The sequence below is a fragment of the Mchenga conophoros genome, linkage group LG10, assembly GCF_057382185.1.
Source record: "Mchenga conophoros isolate Kocher_MC1m ecotype Shallow Benthic linkage group LG10, M_conophoros_male_GT1.1, whole genome shotgun sequence".
Lineage (NCBI taxonomy): Eukaryota > Metazoa > Chordata > Actinopteri > Cichliformes > Cichlidae > Mchenga > Mchenga conophoros.
In genome coordinates, this window is record NC_140535.1 from 14,346,740 (window position 1) to 14,365,059 (window position 18,320).

Below are 18,320 nucleotides of genomic sequence, written 5' to 3' on the forward strand. Positions count from 1 at the left end.
CCCCTTAGGGAAATTACGATTCCAGCAGCACAACACCAGGTCCCACTAAATGCAAATAAGAAAAATTACCAAGCAGGTACAAATAATTAAGAACAGCAGCTTAGCATCTTCATCTATCATGCTGCACTGTGTTAATAGCTGTGGTGACAGAGGTATCTCTAACCCCCTTTTATGTTGAGGCCATGGTGGTTTTCATGATGAGTGACGGTGTATCTGATGTCCTTGTGTTGGTGTTGTTCTTGCATCAGCATAATAATGCTGATCCAGGATCAACATTGGTACTGACCAATTATTTTTTGTGCTTGTTTATATGAAACTCTATTCTAGAACAATTGGTCAGCATAAGTGTTTTCTTTATTCATTTATACAAGATAGTAAATACATTTTCAAGTTAGGTTTGCTGTTTAGTTTAGCCTAATTAGTTTATGTTGGTTTGCCAGAGATAGTTTAAAAGGATTAGCCAACTTCTTGGCTTCTGCTGCTCCTGCTAACTGAAGGCTCAGACATGATCACTGGTCAGTTGTGATGTTGATCCTGGACCATTATTGTTATGATGACGTAGAAACAACACCAACACATGATCTATTTTTTGTGATACTTTAACTTCCTCTTACTGATATCAGTTAAAAATAAATAACTACACAGTTCATGTTCACTATATTTCACTCTCGCTTTTGCACCTCAGCAATAAATGGTTAATGACAATGAATTAATTAATGATTGAACAACAGGGCAATTACTTTTTTACACAGGCCCAGGTAAGTTTGGATAGCTTTTTTCCCCCCCTTCACACAAATACTTTTACAGCACTGCACCTGGAGTGAAATTGGAGTCAGCAATGGTACATTTCTCAAAAACCTCATAATTTATTTGTATTGGTTGATTGATTGATATACTTTATTTGTCCTGAGGGGAATTGTTTTAAATTTATTTATTTTTATTATTGTATTTGCTAACTCTACTGCTGTTAAGTCATGTGTATTATTATTATTATTATTACTTTTGTTATCAATATTTATGATTTTAGGGATAATAGCCGGGCTCAGTTTCAACCCTACCCCTTGCATCCTCTATCCAAACTATCCTGACATTCTTGAACCTAAGCACAACCCATAGTTTCCAACAACACAATGAAGCTGCTTCCACTGGCAGTAGGAAAGGACAGGAACTTTCTAAGGCTGACAACTTAAAACGTTATTTATCAGCCGACAATGATTCCCCGAAGTCTAAAAGACAAAAGAGAAGTGGCACAAGGTTTCCGAGAAAGGGTGCCGACGTTTTGCCACAGATTTAGCTGTATGGCTTAGCCGTTAAGCTAGTTGATGCCTCCGTTGTTGTCCAGCACTGTTTCTACTATTTTAAAATGGGTATGTTTGTATTTTGGGTCATTTTTGTTATGTCACCAGATTGCTGAGGTGATTGACACATCTGTTTCACCCAAGGAAGTGAAACAGATGGAAGTCTTTAGGACCAGCAACAGATGGAAAGTAGTTTGAGTTAAATAAGGATTTGTGTTTGTATAAATGAAGACTGTTGTTTACTACTTTTACTTACTATCCTGACAGTGGATCAAAATGACGACACAGAGGAAGGAAAAGGAAAAGAACACCAAAATACAGAGGCTAAGACATTAAGCAGAAGTCAAAATTACTCACCAGAGTTGTCTTCAAAGAGAAAAGGACGCAATCCTCCTGTCAGAAAGACCTGGCACAACTCTTTGGATCTCTCTCCTCCCAGAAGTCGGCAGGACTCCCCAGACTTGTCACCACCGAGGCAACGTTCAGAGAAGTCAGAAAAGGTGCAAAGTAAAGGTGAGTGATCCAATTAAATTGTAAAGCTGGTGTGGCAAGTCAATATGAATAAAAGTAAAAAACAGAGGACCATTTAATATGAGTTTTTTTACACACATACCATGATCTAATAACAAATCTTTCATTTGTATTCTAAAGGGAGGTTTTTCAAAAGTCATTACAAAAGAAAAACTCCTCATTTAGATAATAATAATAACATTTGACATGATTGCTAATATCAAACCTCTGTGGTTCCCTCACAGATCAACTTATCTAATACAAGAAATTAACTGTCCTTGTCAGACTCAGACTTCAACAAAAGCAAGCTCAGCTCATCCTTAAGTAATCCTTAAGTAGAAAACGCTCACCGGATCGGTCAGCGGTGGCTAAGAAGGATCAGAATAGACATGATTCAGACTCTGAACAGTCACCCCCAAAGAATAGGCCCCTGAAGAGAGACGCCTCAGACTCTGACCAGTCTCCTCCAAGGAGGCCCTCAGAAACCAAACAGTCTCCACCCAGGGTGCGGCCACTGAATAGATGGGACTCAGATGGAGGTTTATCACCACCTCGTAGGCCAGGCCAGTCACAGGTAAGCAGACTGTGTTGGAACAAAGAGTAATGTGAATGTAATCTGATTCTGCTCAAATTACTGTGTTTTTCATTGTTTTGCTATTATACCCAGAGTCAAAGAATGCTATCTGGTGGAAAGACAGGCCTGGTTTCTGTGGATATTTTAAGGAAATAGCAAGAGGAGAACAAACAAGCAAAAAACAATCAGCTACTTTAACTTTTCCTCAACTTTTCGCTCTTGAGATATTTTTACACCCATCGATGGAACGGCTTCATACAACTTTGCATCTCATCTCAGCATATGATTTATTTTGTCATATTTTATTTAGTTTTAAAGTTCAACAATGAATTTCTACCGACTTACCCATTCATCATCTATGACTAAATGATGAGGTAATGCCCAGACGTCAAATATTAATGCCAAATTCACCTCTCTGCTGTCATGTCAAATATCAATGCCAGACTCGCATTGATATTTACATATACACGTGCACATATACATATGTGTATAAACCAACAATGAAATAACTAATCTAAATCTTATATACAGAAAATACAGGATTACAGAAATGAAATGAATACCACAGAATGTACATAAGGTGCAGTTGCAGTCTAGCAGTTTGAAGCAGTGTGACAGTTCAATTGTTAAGGAGGGAGATGGCGAGGGGAAAGAAACCGTTCTTGTGTCGGGTGGTCCTGGTCTGCAGGCTTCTGTACCGTCTGCCAGAGAGTGGCAGGTCAAAAAGTCTGTGTCCAAGGTGTGAGGAGTCTGTGATGATGTTCCCTGCCTGTTTCCTGGTTCTTGAGAGGTGCAGGTCCTGGATGGAGGGCAGGGGGACGCCGATGATCCTTTCTGCTGCCTGTACAGTCCGCTGCAGTCTGCACCCATCCTGTTTAGTGGCTGCTCCATACCAGACTGTGATGGAGGAGCACAGGACAGACTCAATGACTGCAGTGTAGAACTGGATTAGCAGCTCCTGTGGAAGACTGTACTTCCAGTTGTCTCAGAAATACATACTCTGCTGTGTCTTTTTGAGGATGGACGCGATGTTGGTCTCCCACTTCAGGTCCTGGGAGATGGTGGTACCCAGGAACTTGAAGATTTCCACAGTAGACACCGGGCTGTCTAATATGGTGAGCGGGAGCAGTGTTGAGGGATGTCTCCTGAAGTCACCTGTCATCTCTACAGTCTCATGTATTTTTAGTCATTCCTTCATCTAAACACAATGACACACTTTAGTTTGCAGTAAGTTTATTGATGGTTTAAATACATTTGTTTTATTTCTTACTGTGCACATTTAGTTTACCTACATATTTATAACAATTCATTTCTTTTTGTTTTGTGATTCTGACAAATCTTTGCTTCTTTTACCGGTTTCTTACACCCATTGATCCCTGGGAGCTGCCAGAATAAAGATGTTGGTCTGCACCACCACTTCCTGCTGGAGGGGGGGAGAAAGTGTATTTTCTTTAGTTAAACGAGCTTTTGTATTTAACTAAATATTTGAGTTCAGGGTTTAGTGTTTTTGATTTTCTTCTTTGGTGTTTAGTTTATTAACTGGGCTGTACTGCATCTTTTTTAACGGTTCTTGATTGTGTTGCGTTTAGTTACCCCTGTTGTGTCATAGTGACCTGATCAACCATTATATATACCCTCGTGTGTCATTTCGTGTTTAGGTCAGTTATGTTTGTGTGGGCAGTCAGTTGCTTCGTCAAGTTCACAGTTCTTTGCCTGAGTTCAGTTTTGTTTCTTTGACCTCTTTTATGAGCTTAACATTTATTGTTTTTGTAAATGTAACCTTTTGGGTTAAATAAATAAAAAACAACTTTTTCTAATAATTCCTGTGACGACTCCTGTTTTTCAAATTGGTCCATAACAATATATATCTTTAAATTTTGATAAAAATGGGGTTTTTTTTAATCCAGAAGAGATGAATTAAAATTAGATGGCACTTCAAAATAAATTGTGGATTTGCTTTGATAACACTTGTTTATGACATCTCATTAAATAAAGGTATGTGTCTAGAACAACATTGTTATATTGTAATATCCTGAGCTTGACCAGTGTATTTTTCTAATAGTTCAACAAGACCACTTCCAGATGAAATTATAAAATCATTGAACATTTTTATTTAGGTTGTTTCTACCTCGACGTGGCACTGAATAGTAAAGTTAGAATAGAATAGAATAAAACAGAATAGATCTTTATTGTCACTATTACAATAAGAATGAAACACAGTTCGGCATCTCTACATTGAATGTAGATTTACATTCAGATTCTTTTAGAATAGGCGAAGATGATAAACGCCGTGCAGTTTCCTCTTGTCCTCCACAGTACAGCAGTTAAACCAGTGTGGAGCAGTAGGTCAGAAGGCTCTCAATGGTGGAGCGGTAGAAGTTAATTAGCAGTCTCTGGGGTAATTGGGCCTGACGCAGCTTCCTGAAAAAGTACAGCCTTTGTTTTGCATTTCCTACCTGGTGGAAAATGTTTGTGGACCAGGTAAGGCTGGCCGAGATGTGGACACCGAGGAACTTGGGACTGGGAAAAGTGGACCGGTGAGGATTCTGGGCTGGACACGGAAGATGAAAATGTGGAAGTGTAGCCTCTTTCTCCACTTGTCCAGGAGTACCCAGATGAAGATTTTTGGGAGGGATGTAGAGCTGCCATTTCTCCCACTTTCTTTGCTCTCACTGCCTCACCAGAACCCTCAGTGTCTCACAGAGCAGAAGAGGCCACTCCCTTGATCTCCACAAAGAGGGACAGGGAAGAAGATTACATAGAGCAGGTAAGTACAAAGAGACAAAGAGTGAGTTTGGAGCAGCACCCTGAAGATACACCTTTCGACGTTGTCTTTGCTAAGTGCGCACAGTTTCCGTGCTTTTCTTCTCTGGGGTACAGATCACAGGTTTTCCTGGCCACACTGCATATGTGTCCAACTGACAAACATCAAAAACAAAATTCACTCTTTTATGTTTGTTTTTGGCTTCCAGCTCCTGAGGGAAATATTAGGCTGTTGTTTCCTGTTAAATTCTCCAGTGTTCACCAGCTAGTCTCTGTCTTGCTAATGTTAGGTTCTGAGTAGGTTATGTACCTTGAGATTTTTGTTTTTAAAGCATCTGTAGCTTTTATCATCTCATGAGTACAACTTTGACACAGAAGCCAACAAGTTCAGTTTCTGAAGCTTCAGTTTCCATTTTCACATAAATAAATCTAATGAGATGCTGGAAAATGTAGACAGGTCTTTTTTATCTTGTCTTGTCTGTAGAGCAAATTTCATCCAGGGATTTGATGAACTTATATATCAGGAAGTTTTAGTCTGCTATGATATCTAAAAGAAATCCAATGAAACTGAATAGGAAGGCTCCTTTAGTGGTGTTTATGGAAGCTGCTGTCTGTTGTTGGGAAAAAAAACTGTCAAAATTTTGGGTTATTATTTAAAAATTCTGACTTAATAATTTCAAGTTATTTCCTCTAAGATTTGAGTTACTAAATGGACATTTTGGGATAATCCCTGAATTTTAACCTATGAACAACAACAAAAAATGCTATTTAATTTTTTTAAAATTTAATTTAATTTTCACTGGAGGAAGCAAGTTTTTATACAAGGTGTTCTCTGTTATATACTGTGATATGAAATTAATTTTGGGGGAATGTATGTTTCATTTTATTGGGTGAGGACATATAAAACACGTGTCTGGTCTCTAATGTGTAAAGTGCATGTTCCTGTCAGTAAAATATAATACTCCGTGTAAGTTAAAAGGGAAAACGTTTGGAATCATGATTGTATTTTTAAAAACTACAAAATTACGCAAGGCGCTCTGGTGACGTCATATCAAATGGTCCTTGTTAGGTAAAGCGCGGATTTTGAAAGCAGGAATTTCCCTTTAGTACAGTAGGCAGTTCTTTTCGAAGTTATATTAAATAATTTGACATGGCAGGGTTACACATATAAACTGCGTTTGTGTATTAAGTGTGTTTCTTTGTATTTGTACATGTTTTGGTTTTCGAGGCTAATAGTGACGCCATCAAGCCGCGATGTTTGTAATGTTAGCTAACGTTAACTGCAACTTCACAGGTGAAGAAGCCTCCTGAAAATGCAATAAGTTGTGTATGACGCATTGCTTGTAAGATAAGCCTACTGTTGGGCGAACTCGGATAGTTTTTTTTTTCATGTTAAACGCATTTAGTTTAGTTTAGTTATTGCTAAGACTAGCAAGACAACTTTAGCCAACAAGCTAACATGACAGAGTGACAGAAAACGGCTAACTACCCGACCAACTAACTGCTTTAATTACACATTTGTGATGGAGGATAACTCGTCTTCTTCTTCAGTGGTGAGTGGTGTCACTCAAGCGTCTTTCCTCCAGAGGACTTTGGAGCGGTTATCATCTACACAGAGCTTGAAACTGAAAACTGAGGACGCAGCTCCTGTCGCTGTCATCGCACTTCAGAGATACCTGTCCGAGCAAACGAAAGGGCAGCAGCTCGACAGCTACAGCTACGATGTGACAGTCACAGATGGAGTCTGGCGAGCTAAATGCTTCCTTCACCCCAGTTTGAATCATCTGGTGCACAGCAACAGCCTAAAGACCGGGTCTGAAATCAGCATCACGCAGTGCTCCTTTGTTTACAACGAAAGGAGGCTGGGACATGGCTACATCTGCATTGAACAGCTCAGATGTGCTGCAAAAAGATCTGCTGTGCTGGCTCGTGTAAACACTGTCAGTTCACTGCCCATTCTGGTCAAGCAGGGAATGGAGAGGAGCGTGGTCTTGCAAAGTGATGTCCCCCTTCAGGTGAGCCGCAAACATTACCTGTCACTTTGGAACAACGACGACCCAGAGGGCGACATCTGGATATCAGGATCCCCTTCAGCTGATACTGTGCTGGACGGTGAGATACTGCTATCTCAACCCCTCCCTCACTCTCACATTGTGTTGTTTATATCATTATTCTGTCACCTATAATTTATAACACTGCAGTGAACTTTGCTATTTGCAGCCACTTAATTGCCTCATAAATAAGGAGGCAATTAAGTGGCTTAAAGGCAGGATGTGGTGTATGACCATGACCAAAAATAATGTCCTCTATTGATTGATAGGTTGGTTTTGATTTATCTCTTAGACCTCAGAAAAAATAAAAGATTATAAATGACCATCACAGGAAAAGGCTTAACATGGGGAAATAACCTAAGGTATTAGATTTTGGAGTTGAGCTCAGGAGGTAGAGCAGGTCATCTACTAATCGGATGCTTGATGATGCAGTCCCATTGAGATCAAAGATCTCTTTTAAACGGGAGACTTGACCAACAGGGCAGCAACACAGATACTTAAAAACAGATGTAGATTGCATTAACAAAATTAAAATGTACTCACGTAAAACACTTGCACACAGACAAAGTAAACATACAGAAACATATATATATATTTCTATAAAATTATAGTAAACAAAAGTTTTAGTTACTATTACTTTAGTAAAATTAACGACAATGGGTTTTCTGTAATGTCTTGATTCCAACAGTGTCCAAGGTTACACTTCTTTCTAGCCTGGACTCATCCTTCAAAAACACGTGGAAGCCCCTCCCTCTCCTGGTGAAAATCATACACAAATCCAGGTTAAGGTATTATGGAAAGTTTGGCCTCAAGATTGATTACCCATACCAGGTGTGATGTGAACAAGATCTCAGTTTTTTGTAATATACGTTCATGTTGTGACAGAGCATAGTTTAAATGTTTTCAACTCATATGTCATCATATTTCAGGCATACTTTGAAGTTGCTGACCAGAGTGGCACAATGTCCCTTGTGCTTTGGAATGAACTTTGTCCCGAGTTTTACCAGCGACTGAATGTTGGCACAGTGTTGTACCTTCAAAATTACACTCTGAAACAGAGTTATTCAAACCGGTCACGCCCCCAAATGGACCACCATAGAATGAAGACCTTTAACTCTGTCGGTATGTACGTAACTACTGATGATAATCAGTAATTTTTAAAAATATAGTAGCACTGTTTTCTGTGAAAAAAATCACCATATATTATCAATACACTATCTTAGAATCTGTATTTTCATATATAATTGATAAATTTTCTGTTGGGTTAGGGGTTAGGGTTTGTTTTGGTATTTATTCACCATTTAGTGTTTACATGGTTTTTGTAAAGACCTGTAAACTGTCGTCTGCATGTGTTTTTTTCCAAGAAATCTGCCTGAACCCTCGCAACCCAGCTTCAGTCATCACCGTGGTCTCACCAAAGAGCATACTTCCTCAGTGGGGACTGCCTGACATTTCCTACCAGTTCACTGCTCGGTAATGAATTAGAACCGTATTAGTTAGTCTACTGCCTTACATGTATCTCTCTGTTATCTGCACCTAAGGCATGGATTCAGTGCTGCAAGTATTGGTTTATGCATTACTGCAAACTACCACATCATTTCTAACTTACAAACATCAATATATTTTGAACATTCCAGTCTAGAGTTTGCTTGATGAAGTCAAGTGTAGAAACATTGCAAATAAATCAGTTATTACAGTGTTTGGGAAATTAGATTTATTACAGTGTGTTTAGACGGCGTGCAGGACTCTATTTGCTGTTTGTCCCATGTGTTTGTGTTTCTACAAAATGAAGAAGTTGTTTTGAGTTTCGCCTAAACAGCTGCTGCATGATGTTTTTGATGCTCACAGGTCAGAGTTGGAGAAGCTGGCCAACAATTCAGCATGTGATATAATTGGTTTGGTGACATTTGTTGGCCGTGTTGAAAGAGTGAAGGGTAAAGGGAAAGGTAAGAGATGTTCTTATCTTGTCTGTTGCGTGGAAGTGGTTTTTGATAATTGAAAGAATTTATTTTGGTCGGTGATGTTCACCTTTTTAGGTCCAGAAAAGTACTGGACGTATCGCTGGGTACATGCAGTGGATGGAACATCTGACCATCCTTTTATTCTGGAGCTTTTTTCCACTTCTCAAGCAGAAATCTTCAGTCATATTTGTCCGAGTAAGTCAGCTGTGTCAAGTCTGCTGCCACACTGTAAGCATGCCAGTTTTTTTTTAAATATATCCTCTATTCCATAGTGACCTACCTGGTTTGCACTCAGATGAGGGTTTGTCATGTGGAAGGCTCGTTGCCGTACCTCACGAGCAGCTGTGAGACTGAGACGTTCATCACAGGTTAGAACAAGCTGGAACAATAAGTACCTGATAATGTGGCAAATTGATTGTGTAAGTGAACTGTAAATGATGTGTCTAAACAACAGGTTACCATAAAGGTCAGCCGTACGTGAATGACCCCAGAGTGAAAAGCTTCATCCAGTGGACCAAGACTCTGAAGGACAATGTTGTCCTCCAGAAAACAGCTGTTGGTGGCTATTACCGCTACCCTCGCCCCCCAGCGATGTTTACACAGTCAATGGCTGATGGTGTGTGTAGTTGCATGTTAGCTTACATTGTTTTTCAGATCATGTGTTACAGCTTTATTTCATAAAATATATCGCCTTACTCGTGTTTACATCTTTGTCCTGCAGCAAAAATGATTTAGTTTCGTTGTCAGCATAGGTTCTGACTTTATTCTTTCCCTTCAGCTCAAGTTCCTCTGGTTGCTGCAGCTGATTTGAAGAGAGAGTTAGAAACCCTGCAGTACAGAGAACACAAGAAACTCGCAATCCAAGGTCAGATCGCAGCAGTGCAGTACATGGAAACTCCAGAGCCACAGGGACTAAAAGACAAAGAGGTGAACGACCTTATTTTAAATCGTCTTCCCAAAAGCAGTTGCCATTAACAATATAAAACAAGTCAGCTGGTTTTCTGCAGGTGCCCAGTGCTTCCACTGATGTGTGTGATCAAACTGTGACGTACCCCAGTCATTCCTCAACAACAAAGCAGACTTTTGTGGAGAGTTTAACGTCTCACTGTACTGACAGCAGCTCTGAGAGCAGAAGGAAAAGAAGAATTCAAATAAGGTAGGATTGACTCCTGACTTTCAGATTTTTGAGCTTGATGCCGAGTCATTATTTAATTTTAACCCATTCATTACATTTGATGTAACATGTTTTCCAGTAAAACCACACAATCCTCCTTGAATTGCGGTAACATTCCAGCTAAAAGGTAACAACAACTCAGCAGGTAACACAACATTTATGTATCAACCAGTCTGAGCTCATTTGTCTTCTGCAGGAACGCTGGACGTAAAAATACAAACGAGGGTGAAGAGCAGGCGGAAGAAGAGAGCAACTTTGCATTTGAGGAAGTTCAACAAGTGGGACTCAGTCTGCAAGCTGAAAATCCAAATCCAGGTGAATTGCTGCACCTTAAAAACTCTGCTTCCTGATATATTGCCATGCTGATACGTTTGTCTCTCACCAGAATCTAACGATTTATCATGGGAAAGCAGCAGCTGGGTGAGGCAACAACAAGAAGTGTCCGAGCATTTGTGTAAAGGCGGTCTGTGGCAGGACAGCATCTGTCGGAGGTTCACGCTTGATGAGAAGAACGTCCTGCTGCAGTGGAGTAACCTTCAGCCAACACGGTGGACACCACTGCGGACTGCTGACGCTCTCTCTCCTGTGCTTTGTCCAGGATTCTACCACGTAACAATATTAGGTGAAGTAACCCAGTGGTGACACCCAAAACTTAAAAACATACTTTTTGCTGTTCCTGCCACTTCAGCCTCAGTGGAATATTGTCTTATTTCCTGCATAATACTTTTTTTTTTTATGTCAGCAAACACTTTTTCTTTCTTAAATTTTCTTACTTTCTTTCTTATTAAGAGTCTCAACCAGACAAAAATCTTTGGTCTTATTCATTTAGTCCTGAATAGCCAAAGCAAACAGATCTTTATTATATTACATATGCGTCATCAGTGAGTCATTGTGAGCTGGAAACTCACTGTCAGTGGAAACACAATCACACAGTCAGAGGTCTGAGCCACCTTTAGAAAAGACCAGAATTTATATGATCTTGTATTATTAGGCTTGATCTGCTTCTTTTAACATTGCTCCTGTGCCTTCTGGTCTCCTTTAGTTGTTCAGTTAAACATCGCTTTTAGAATCACAGCATTGTGTAACCCCACCTACACTGTTAGCTAGGTCTTCCTTCAGTTATGGATGAAAACCAACGTCTAGAAATGGTGTGAAAACAAAAATCCTTAATGATGAGCAGCGCTTTTTTAATATTAGAAAAATGGTGATATATAAACCAATAAGGTAGACCTGCTAGACTTTTTCTTAACAATTAACAGTCAGGTCAGCATATGTGCAAAATAGTGTCTCTAAGCCAAAAGCTCAGGCCTCAGACTCATTTTCAAACAGTTTTTGCCTCTTTTAGCTATATTTAAAGAAAGAGATACATGTAATATATCTCAGAGACACAGCTCAGACTGTGTGAGCTCTGTGAGCACAGGAGCCTTATCCGGATGATCTGATATCCTCGTGTCGGTGTTGTTCCCACATCATCATAATAAATGTTGTTCCAGGGTCAACATTGCGAGTGACCAATCACATTGTTGTGACGTCATACTTTTGCAAGCCAAGCCATTCATTCATTTATGAAATTCCAGTGTTGCAAGGACAATATGTATAATGCTTATTGTTTATTAAAGAACATTATCCTGAAATGCAAAGAATGGAAATTGCTGGATCGGCAGACAGAGGCGGTTTCTCGCAAGTGAAGTAGATTTTTTTTTAAGGCGTTTTTTTTCCGAAGTCGCAAAAGTATGACGTCACAACAATGTGATTGGTCACTCGCAATGTTGAACCTGGAACAACATTTATTATGATGATGTGGGAACAACACCGACACGAGGATATCAGATGATCCCACCTGCAGCCCAACCCTTTGTTTGACAAGGGAAGGCAATGAGAGGAAGGTTTACCTAAAGGGAGAGGAAAGAAATCATGGTTTATACTGTGGCTCAACTGAGGGACTGAAGAAGGGGCCAATATTAAAGAAATCAGAATTTCTTTGGACTATGAATCATGCAAAGCTTACCTGGTGGTAGTAGGAGTAAAAAAAAACATACATTTGGAAATGAATTCCCACTTAACTTTTTTTTCTGTTTTTATCTCCCTGGCAGGCATTAATAAGCAGATAGCTGTTGATGCTATGTATATTCCTGTTGTTAGCTCCAGCGAGCCACAGGCTGTGGGCCTTCCTCAGGATCCACATGGCAACACGATGCTGTCCTGCCTTTCATCTGGTTTCCTCTGTCCTCTCAGCAACACTGCTAACAACAGTGAAGAGACTCTTCCCAGGCCAGGTAGTCACTGTGGGGGAGACAACGTCCATTCAGGAAGCATTTGCCAACACATGCATCTTTTACACTTAATATTTAAAATGTGTGTTTTTTGTTTTTTTTTCCTGCAGAGGAAATCTTGGCAACTGCCAGTGAGCTTGAAGACACACATGTCGTGTGCATCCTTGACCTTTGTCACCTGGGTGGAGATAAGGTGGAAGTCATGATCAGCAAGGTGTACAGGTTGACGGAGGTTTCTCTTGACTAGAAGGTACACGAGAGCAAGCGCAGCATGTAAATATCAGCATTAATCATGTAACTTAATAGTTATTTAAAATAGAAGCAATAGAAAGAGATTCCCTGTTATATGTACATTGAATGTTAAATAATTTATAACATTTTTTTTTTAATTACTTGAAGTGTATATTTTTACCATTAAAATGTTTCCACAGGGAACAACTTTGTGGTGTGAAAATGAAAATGTGCCCTTTTTTTTTTTTGCACCAAGAACTCAAAGCTGATGAGAAATATCCCTCCTGATGGATAACATTCTAAGTAAAACTCAGAATAACATGCATATGTTTAAAAATATTTATTTTGAAATATTTCACAATATTCAGGTTGATTTATTTTTTATAAATATTTCAGTATCATTATTAATATCAAGATATTTTCGAATGTAAACTTAATTTTTAAATTTCTTTTAAAACAATGTTAACAGTATCTTTTAAAGCTTATTTTGATGGTAAATACAGAAAGAAAATGAGCCATACAAGTGACTGTGCAACACCAACTCGAACGCAAAATAAGCCTCACCTCCTCTAATAAGACACTTCATCTGTTACAAAATTACTTTAATTTTAAAATCATGTAACATACATATGTAATCTATTAGACATATAAAATAAACAACTATGTAGCCTAAAGTCTTGTTTTTTGTTTTTGCTTTTTTACATTCTATTATACAATATATTCAATGTTAGTTTCTGCACTGAAACTGCAGAAATGGCTGAATACCAGGTTTATTTTGTTCATGTCCTGGCAAATCTCACACAGAAAACATTGACCTGACTGCCCACTCTCACACTGAGGGTGTCAGTCATTATTTTACAGATCAGAAAAAAAAAAAAGGAAAATACAAGTTAAATGTGATTAAATTCACATACCTTCAAAAACAGTGACACTCAATGGCAACATCCAGGAGGAAGAAGAGCATTGTGAAAGGTGCAGACATCAAAAGAAAAGGTAACTACTGTTGGGGAAAGTATTAAAACTTGACTAAAAGGAACAACAGTACTGACTGAGTGGATGGATTATTTACAACTTCAACAAAGCAATACACACGTACAAGGAAAAGGAAAAAAAAAACACAAAACATCGTCTCACATCCAGAGCAAAACCATCGCGATTGAGCACAGTGGCGTTTCAATGAACAGCAGTTCCCTCAACTACCTCTGCAAGGCAAACAAGACAACAATTTTGTATAAAGACATGGATCGAAATATTTCCTGGATTCTGTAAAATCAACTCAAGGAGAGATTTTACTACCACCGTCTGAAAGTATGGTATTGATAACTATTGAATAATGAAAGAAAACAGCTATAGTTGTCTATGGCACCTCTGTACTGCTGAGTAACACCTTTACTGTTTCTTTGCCACACTTGTAGAAGCATAGACATGAATAAATGGAGAATGAAACTTGATTTTACCCATCAGAAGTATTTTGATAATCCTGGAAAATTGCACTTTTCCCCCTTTTTTTTTTTTTTGGCTGAATTACTTGTGAAGTCTGCACAGTTGGAGAGCTTTTTCTGCACCCCACAATAAGGATTCATCTTCTTTATTTAATCTCTTCGTTATTGTAAATGCATGATACTACAGAGATTCTTTGTTAGGTTAGGCTCTCGTGTTTTACCTCCTGCTTGTGAGGAGCTACCACTCTGCACCACATTCCCATGCAGACAGACTATAAAGTGTGATCACTGCAGTCGTGGTGTATAGTGGACACCCTTTAAAGATACTGCTGATATAAACGGTTAAGGGAATGTTAGGGCATTTTCATTAAAAAAATATTTCCATATAAATTACATGGTACAGCGGCTTATTATACACCTCTATATACATCTGTTCTGAAACATTTAAAACTATAAATTAACATTCTTCTCTTCAGTTTGACATTGCACATAGAAAAGTGTAAAACGGCACTGAATGGACATGCTCAAAGTATTCTGACGGATGCTTCTTGTTATCCAACGTGAACAGCACCAGTACAGTAGCTTCAGCTTCGAGGTGTGGAGACCAAGCTGTCGTATCGAGCCGCACGGGCTGCTTTAAATAAAGTGTAGCACAGTGAGAATTTCAGGAAACGCAGAGCTGTACTGGGAACGCACAGCAGTTTGTGTGAGATTGTCATTAACAAGATAAGAGATGAATTAATGTTCTTTATGGAGTTTACTTTTGCAATGTGGTTCTACCGTTAATCTGTCTACACTGACGCACTCCATTCTCCTCATTGTGAAGTCATCGTGTCACAATCTGACAACACACCATGCGGATTTGCAGCTTCAGCCGAAGGGCATGTTTACATTTAGCTTTAGATTTGAATTGATGGACACAGGACTGCAGTTGGACACGTCGCTGCAAAAGCACGATAATATAAAAGGTTAGACATAGGGCTGCATAAAAAAGATTGGAACATCCTGCAATGGTGCCAGGACTGCTTTCCAGATCTGTAGACAGTTTCTCATGCATGAATACAGTAAAGTGAAATTGGTGGCTTTTTTTTTAATGCAATAGAGGCTGCTGTACTTCCATGTCTGCATTTTTCAGATGCTAATAAATTGGGTCACGTGGTCACGGTTGGAGCGTACTTTGTTTTCCTTCATAGACGTTCAAAGAGACAAAAATGGAATGAAAATGTCTTAAATTAATTTTCCCTGTTTCGAAGATATTTAAACAGCTGTGCAGGTACAGCGTTGTCGTGTTATACCGTGATATAACAAGTGATGGTTAATAATGGCAATAGCCTTGTCACAGCAGACTAGAGAATCTCACCTGCATGTTTTTTTATATTTATTGTTAAAAGTGAACCATTTTTTCTTTTTTTTAAACCAATATTTACATTGAAAATTGAAGTTTATTATGTAACCGATAATAATTGTGTAATAACCATGGAACGTGCGCTTCCTAAGACCAGACCGTCATCTGGTGAAAATCCCAAAACTTTGCCACCTTGTATTCAAATCACCAAGCTTACACTCAACTTACACTGCATTGCTTTGTATTGTAAAACCACAGCTGGTCCATACAGATGAATGGAGAACTGTGTGAAACTGTCATAGGGCAAGACACAAGGACCAGTGTTGACCTTTCAATGTCTAAAGCACAAACACAAACAGACAAAACTCAATTCAAACTTATGTGTTTAAAAAAAAAAAAAATTTCCCGTGTAGTGTTTCAGTTATAAGTGTAATAAATAAAAATGAAATGATTTCATTAGGATTTCAGGAAATGGATAACTTGTGAATGAGACACTATCCTTACAGCCGGGGACCTTAATCTTCCAATATATATTTGTCATATATCCAATACAAATCTAGGCTTTTGTATTTAACTCTGATGCAGCAAAATAATAATCTATAACCTTATGAAAATATAACTTTGTATTCCAAATAGACCTGAGCTGGATTTTTAAAGCCGTAATCAGACACAACCATCAAACTGCGCCATGGATGTACCACGGCTGAAGGCACATTATTTAAGCCACCCCCCCCCCCACTCACTCGGTAGGTTGGTTATCAAAAGAGGACTCATCCCGCACTGCTCATCAAAAGCACCGAAAATTTGTAACTTCAAATATCTGCTGTTGTCATTCGTTTTGAGGAAGTGGTGCAATAGCTGCAACGCCCCTTCTTTAGTCCCAGATTGAGGCTTTAAAAATCTAGATAGACCTTTACTAAAAAACTGGAGAATTACTCTCTGAGCGTGGTCCTATAGCATGTGTGACATCTTAGTATTTACCAACCCTGATTTTTGATATGATGGTCATCTTACCACTGCATGTTTCACCGTAAAGCCCCTGTCATGTGACCTACCATGAACATACCTTGTTTTGGGGACAATGTGGGAGCCAACTGAAATGTAGAGTTCTCATGCACACAAATCCCATTGTGAGATTTGTCATTTTCACTCGAGTTATGTCGCCAGTGGGAGGGGTGTTGAGAATCTCACCATTAGTTAATGAAATAAACAACTATTGGGCAAAAATAAATACTCTACTTTTGAGTAGGAGGTGGTACCTAAGTGTGAACAGACACTTAAAGGAAACTTTGTTAGACAAAAATGTTCCACGTGTAAACATGTAAAAAGTTTCTTTTTAAGAGCTTTGATAAACCACTCGTCCCAGCAGTTTCACTGATGGACCCACTGAGTGCGACGTAGCCTGCAGATGAAGGCCCAGCACCTCACACTTCTTCGGGTCCCCGATGTTCAACGTCGGGTCAGTGCAATCTCTGCTTGTGGTTTCTCGCCAGTGACATAAAAGGCCGGCTTCATCTGGAAAGGGCAGCTTCACATCTAAAGATCACAACAAGCAGTTTTCCCCACTTTTAACCAACTTGTCATCGAGTTTGACTCCCACATGACACAAAGTGCTTCCACCTTCACGGCCTCCTCACAGAGGCAGATCTCAGCACAACGGTCAAGTCCACACCGCTACCGAGTCAGCATGTTTCGATATTCTGAAACGCTGCCAGTCTGGTTTTGGGAATGTTGGTATTGCCTCTGTTGCTGTGGCGCCTGTTGCTGCTGCGCTAGTGGCTGTTGAATGTATCCCACGGTGCTTTGCTGTGGCACATTAGTGGTGTGTAAGAATGCTGGAGTAGATCCACCGTGTACGAGTCCTTGAGTCATCTGCAGACACAACAAGGAATATGAATATAGTACAATAAGCAGACAGAATACTTTTTATCAAGTTTTATTTATAGAATCTAATGTTCGACTGATGTGCAGTGCAAACAGTGTACACATGAGGGCTGTCTCTGAATATCAAGACTTGCTCTGCAGTAGGTAGAGGATTATATAAAATGGGTTTCGGTAGATAGTGGACTCTTTGTTAAGCCAAGTTGTGAGGATAGGTTTCACTGCCCAGTTGACCCTGGACCAAGGAGCTGATTGTGAGCTGACTGTGAGATACTGGAAGAACAGTGGAGAGGCACACCCCTGATGGTCATCAGTGTGACTACCTGTGACATCTTTTGGGAGTAAGAGGTCAGCAGCTATGGTTAAGAATGCCTAATGTGGTCATTTCAAACTTAAGGGGTGTCCACACTGGGAGCAATTTGCTCTTCAGGCATCACTTTGTCACTGACAGTCGGTTGCTACTGTACATTCTAGGTCCCGATTGCCTTAGTAACCCTCTAATGTATTTGGCACCCCATCATATGTCATCCTGGGCTCTCACTGGTAGTTAACTCAGTCACACAGCTCGAAGTTGAGAAATGTTAAGCGGGATCCACTCGCTCGGTACTGCCTGCAGTTATTTCACCTGTTGCTGCCTGAATTCGCTGAATGACTGACTTTGCATCATCCCAGGAAGTCACATTGCTGCTGGCTGCTTCTTATATGGATGCCTTCTTTAGAGAGAGAGTGGTGATGACCTACATCACCTCAACGAGCTAATTGTGAACCGTTACTCACATGTTCATACTTGCTGACATAGACACAAACATCACATGCA

At 39.5% G+C, this 18,320-nt stretch overlaps 2 protein-coding genes across 6 annotated transcripts in view; one reads left to right on the forward strand and one right to left on the reverse strand.

Moving 5' to 3' along the window:
* Nucleotides 1-6,191: 6,191 nt before the first annotated feature.
* On the forward strand, nt 6,192-13,958 carry radx (RPA1 related single stranded DNA binding protein). 2 transcript variants are annotated; one of them, XM_085288611.1, is made up of 15 exons: nt 6,195-7,257; nt 7,885-8,027; nt 8,126-8,318; nt 8,561-8,669; nt 9,045-9,142; nt 9,233-9,352; nt 9,430-9,525; nt 9,612-9,773; nt 9,936-10,084; nt 10,165-10,313; nt 10,411-10,458; nt 10,528-10,646; nt 10,717-10,953; nt 12,425-12,607; nt 12,715-13,958. In XM_085288611.1, exons 1-15 carry the CDS (start codon nt 6,669-6,671, stop codon nt 12,849-12,851), a joined length of 2,532 nt encoding a protein of 843 aa, XP_085144737.1. In that variant the 5' UTR covers nt 6,195-6,668; the 3' UTR covers nt 12,852-13,958. The 2 variants fall into 2 exon arrangements, with proteins under 2 accessions (XP_085144738.1, XP_085144737.1); XM_085288612.1 differs by lacking the exon at nt 10,411-10,458 and having other exon boundaries at nt 6,192-7,257.
* Nucleotides 13,161-18,320, reverse strand: part of npas2 (neuronal PAS domain protein 2) — a 44,058-nt gene continuing 38,898 nt past the window's right edge. For all 4 annotated transcript variants that reach the window (XM_085288610.1, XM_085288607.1, XM_085288609.1 and 1 more), the window contains one exon: nt 13,161-17,494. In XM_085288610.1, the coding sequence (XP_085144736.1) occupies nt 17,297-17,494 (198 nt within the window). In that variant the 3' untranslated portion in view covers nt 13,161-17,296. The remainder of the gene's footprint in view (nt 17,495-18,320) is intronic.

Coding starts and splice junctions, on each gene's coding strand:
- radx (XM_085288611.1), top strand. CDS start 6,669: ATGGAGGATAACTCGTCTTCTTCTTCAGTGGTGAGTGGTGTCACTCAA. Junction 9,526..9,611: donor GACTGAGACGTTCATCACAG/GTTAGAACAAGC, acceptor TCTAAACAACAG/GTTACCATAAAGGTCAGCCG. Junction 10,647..10,716: donor AGCTGAAAATCCAAATCCAG/GTGAATTGCTGC, acceptor GTCTCTCACCAG/AATCTAACGATTTATCATGG.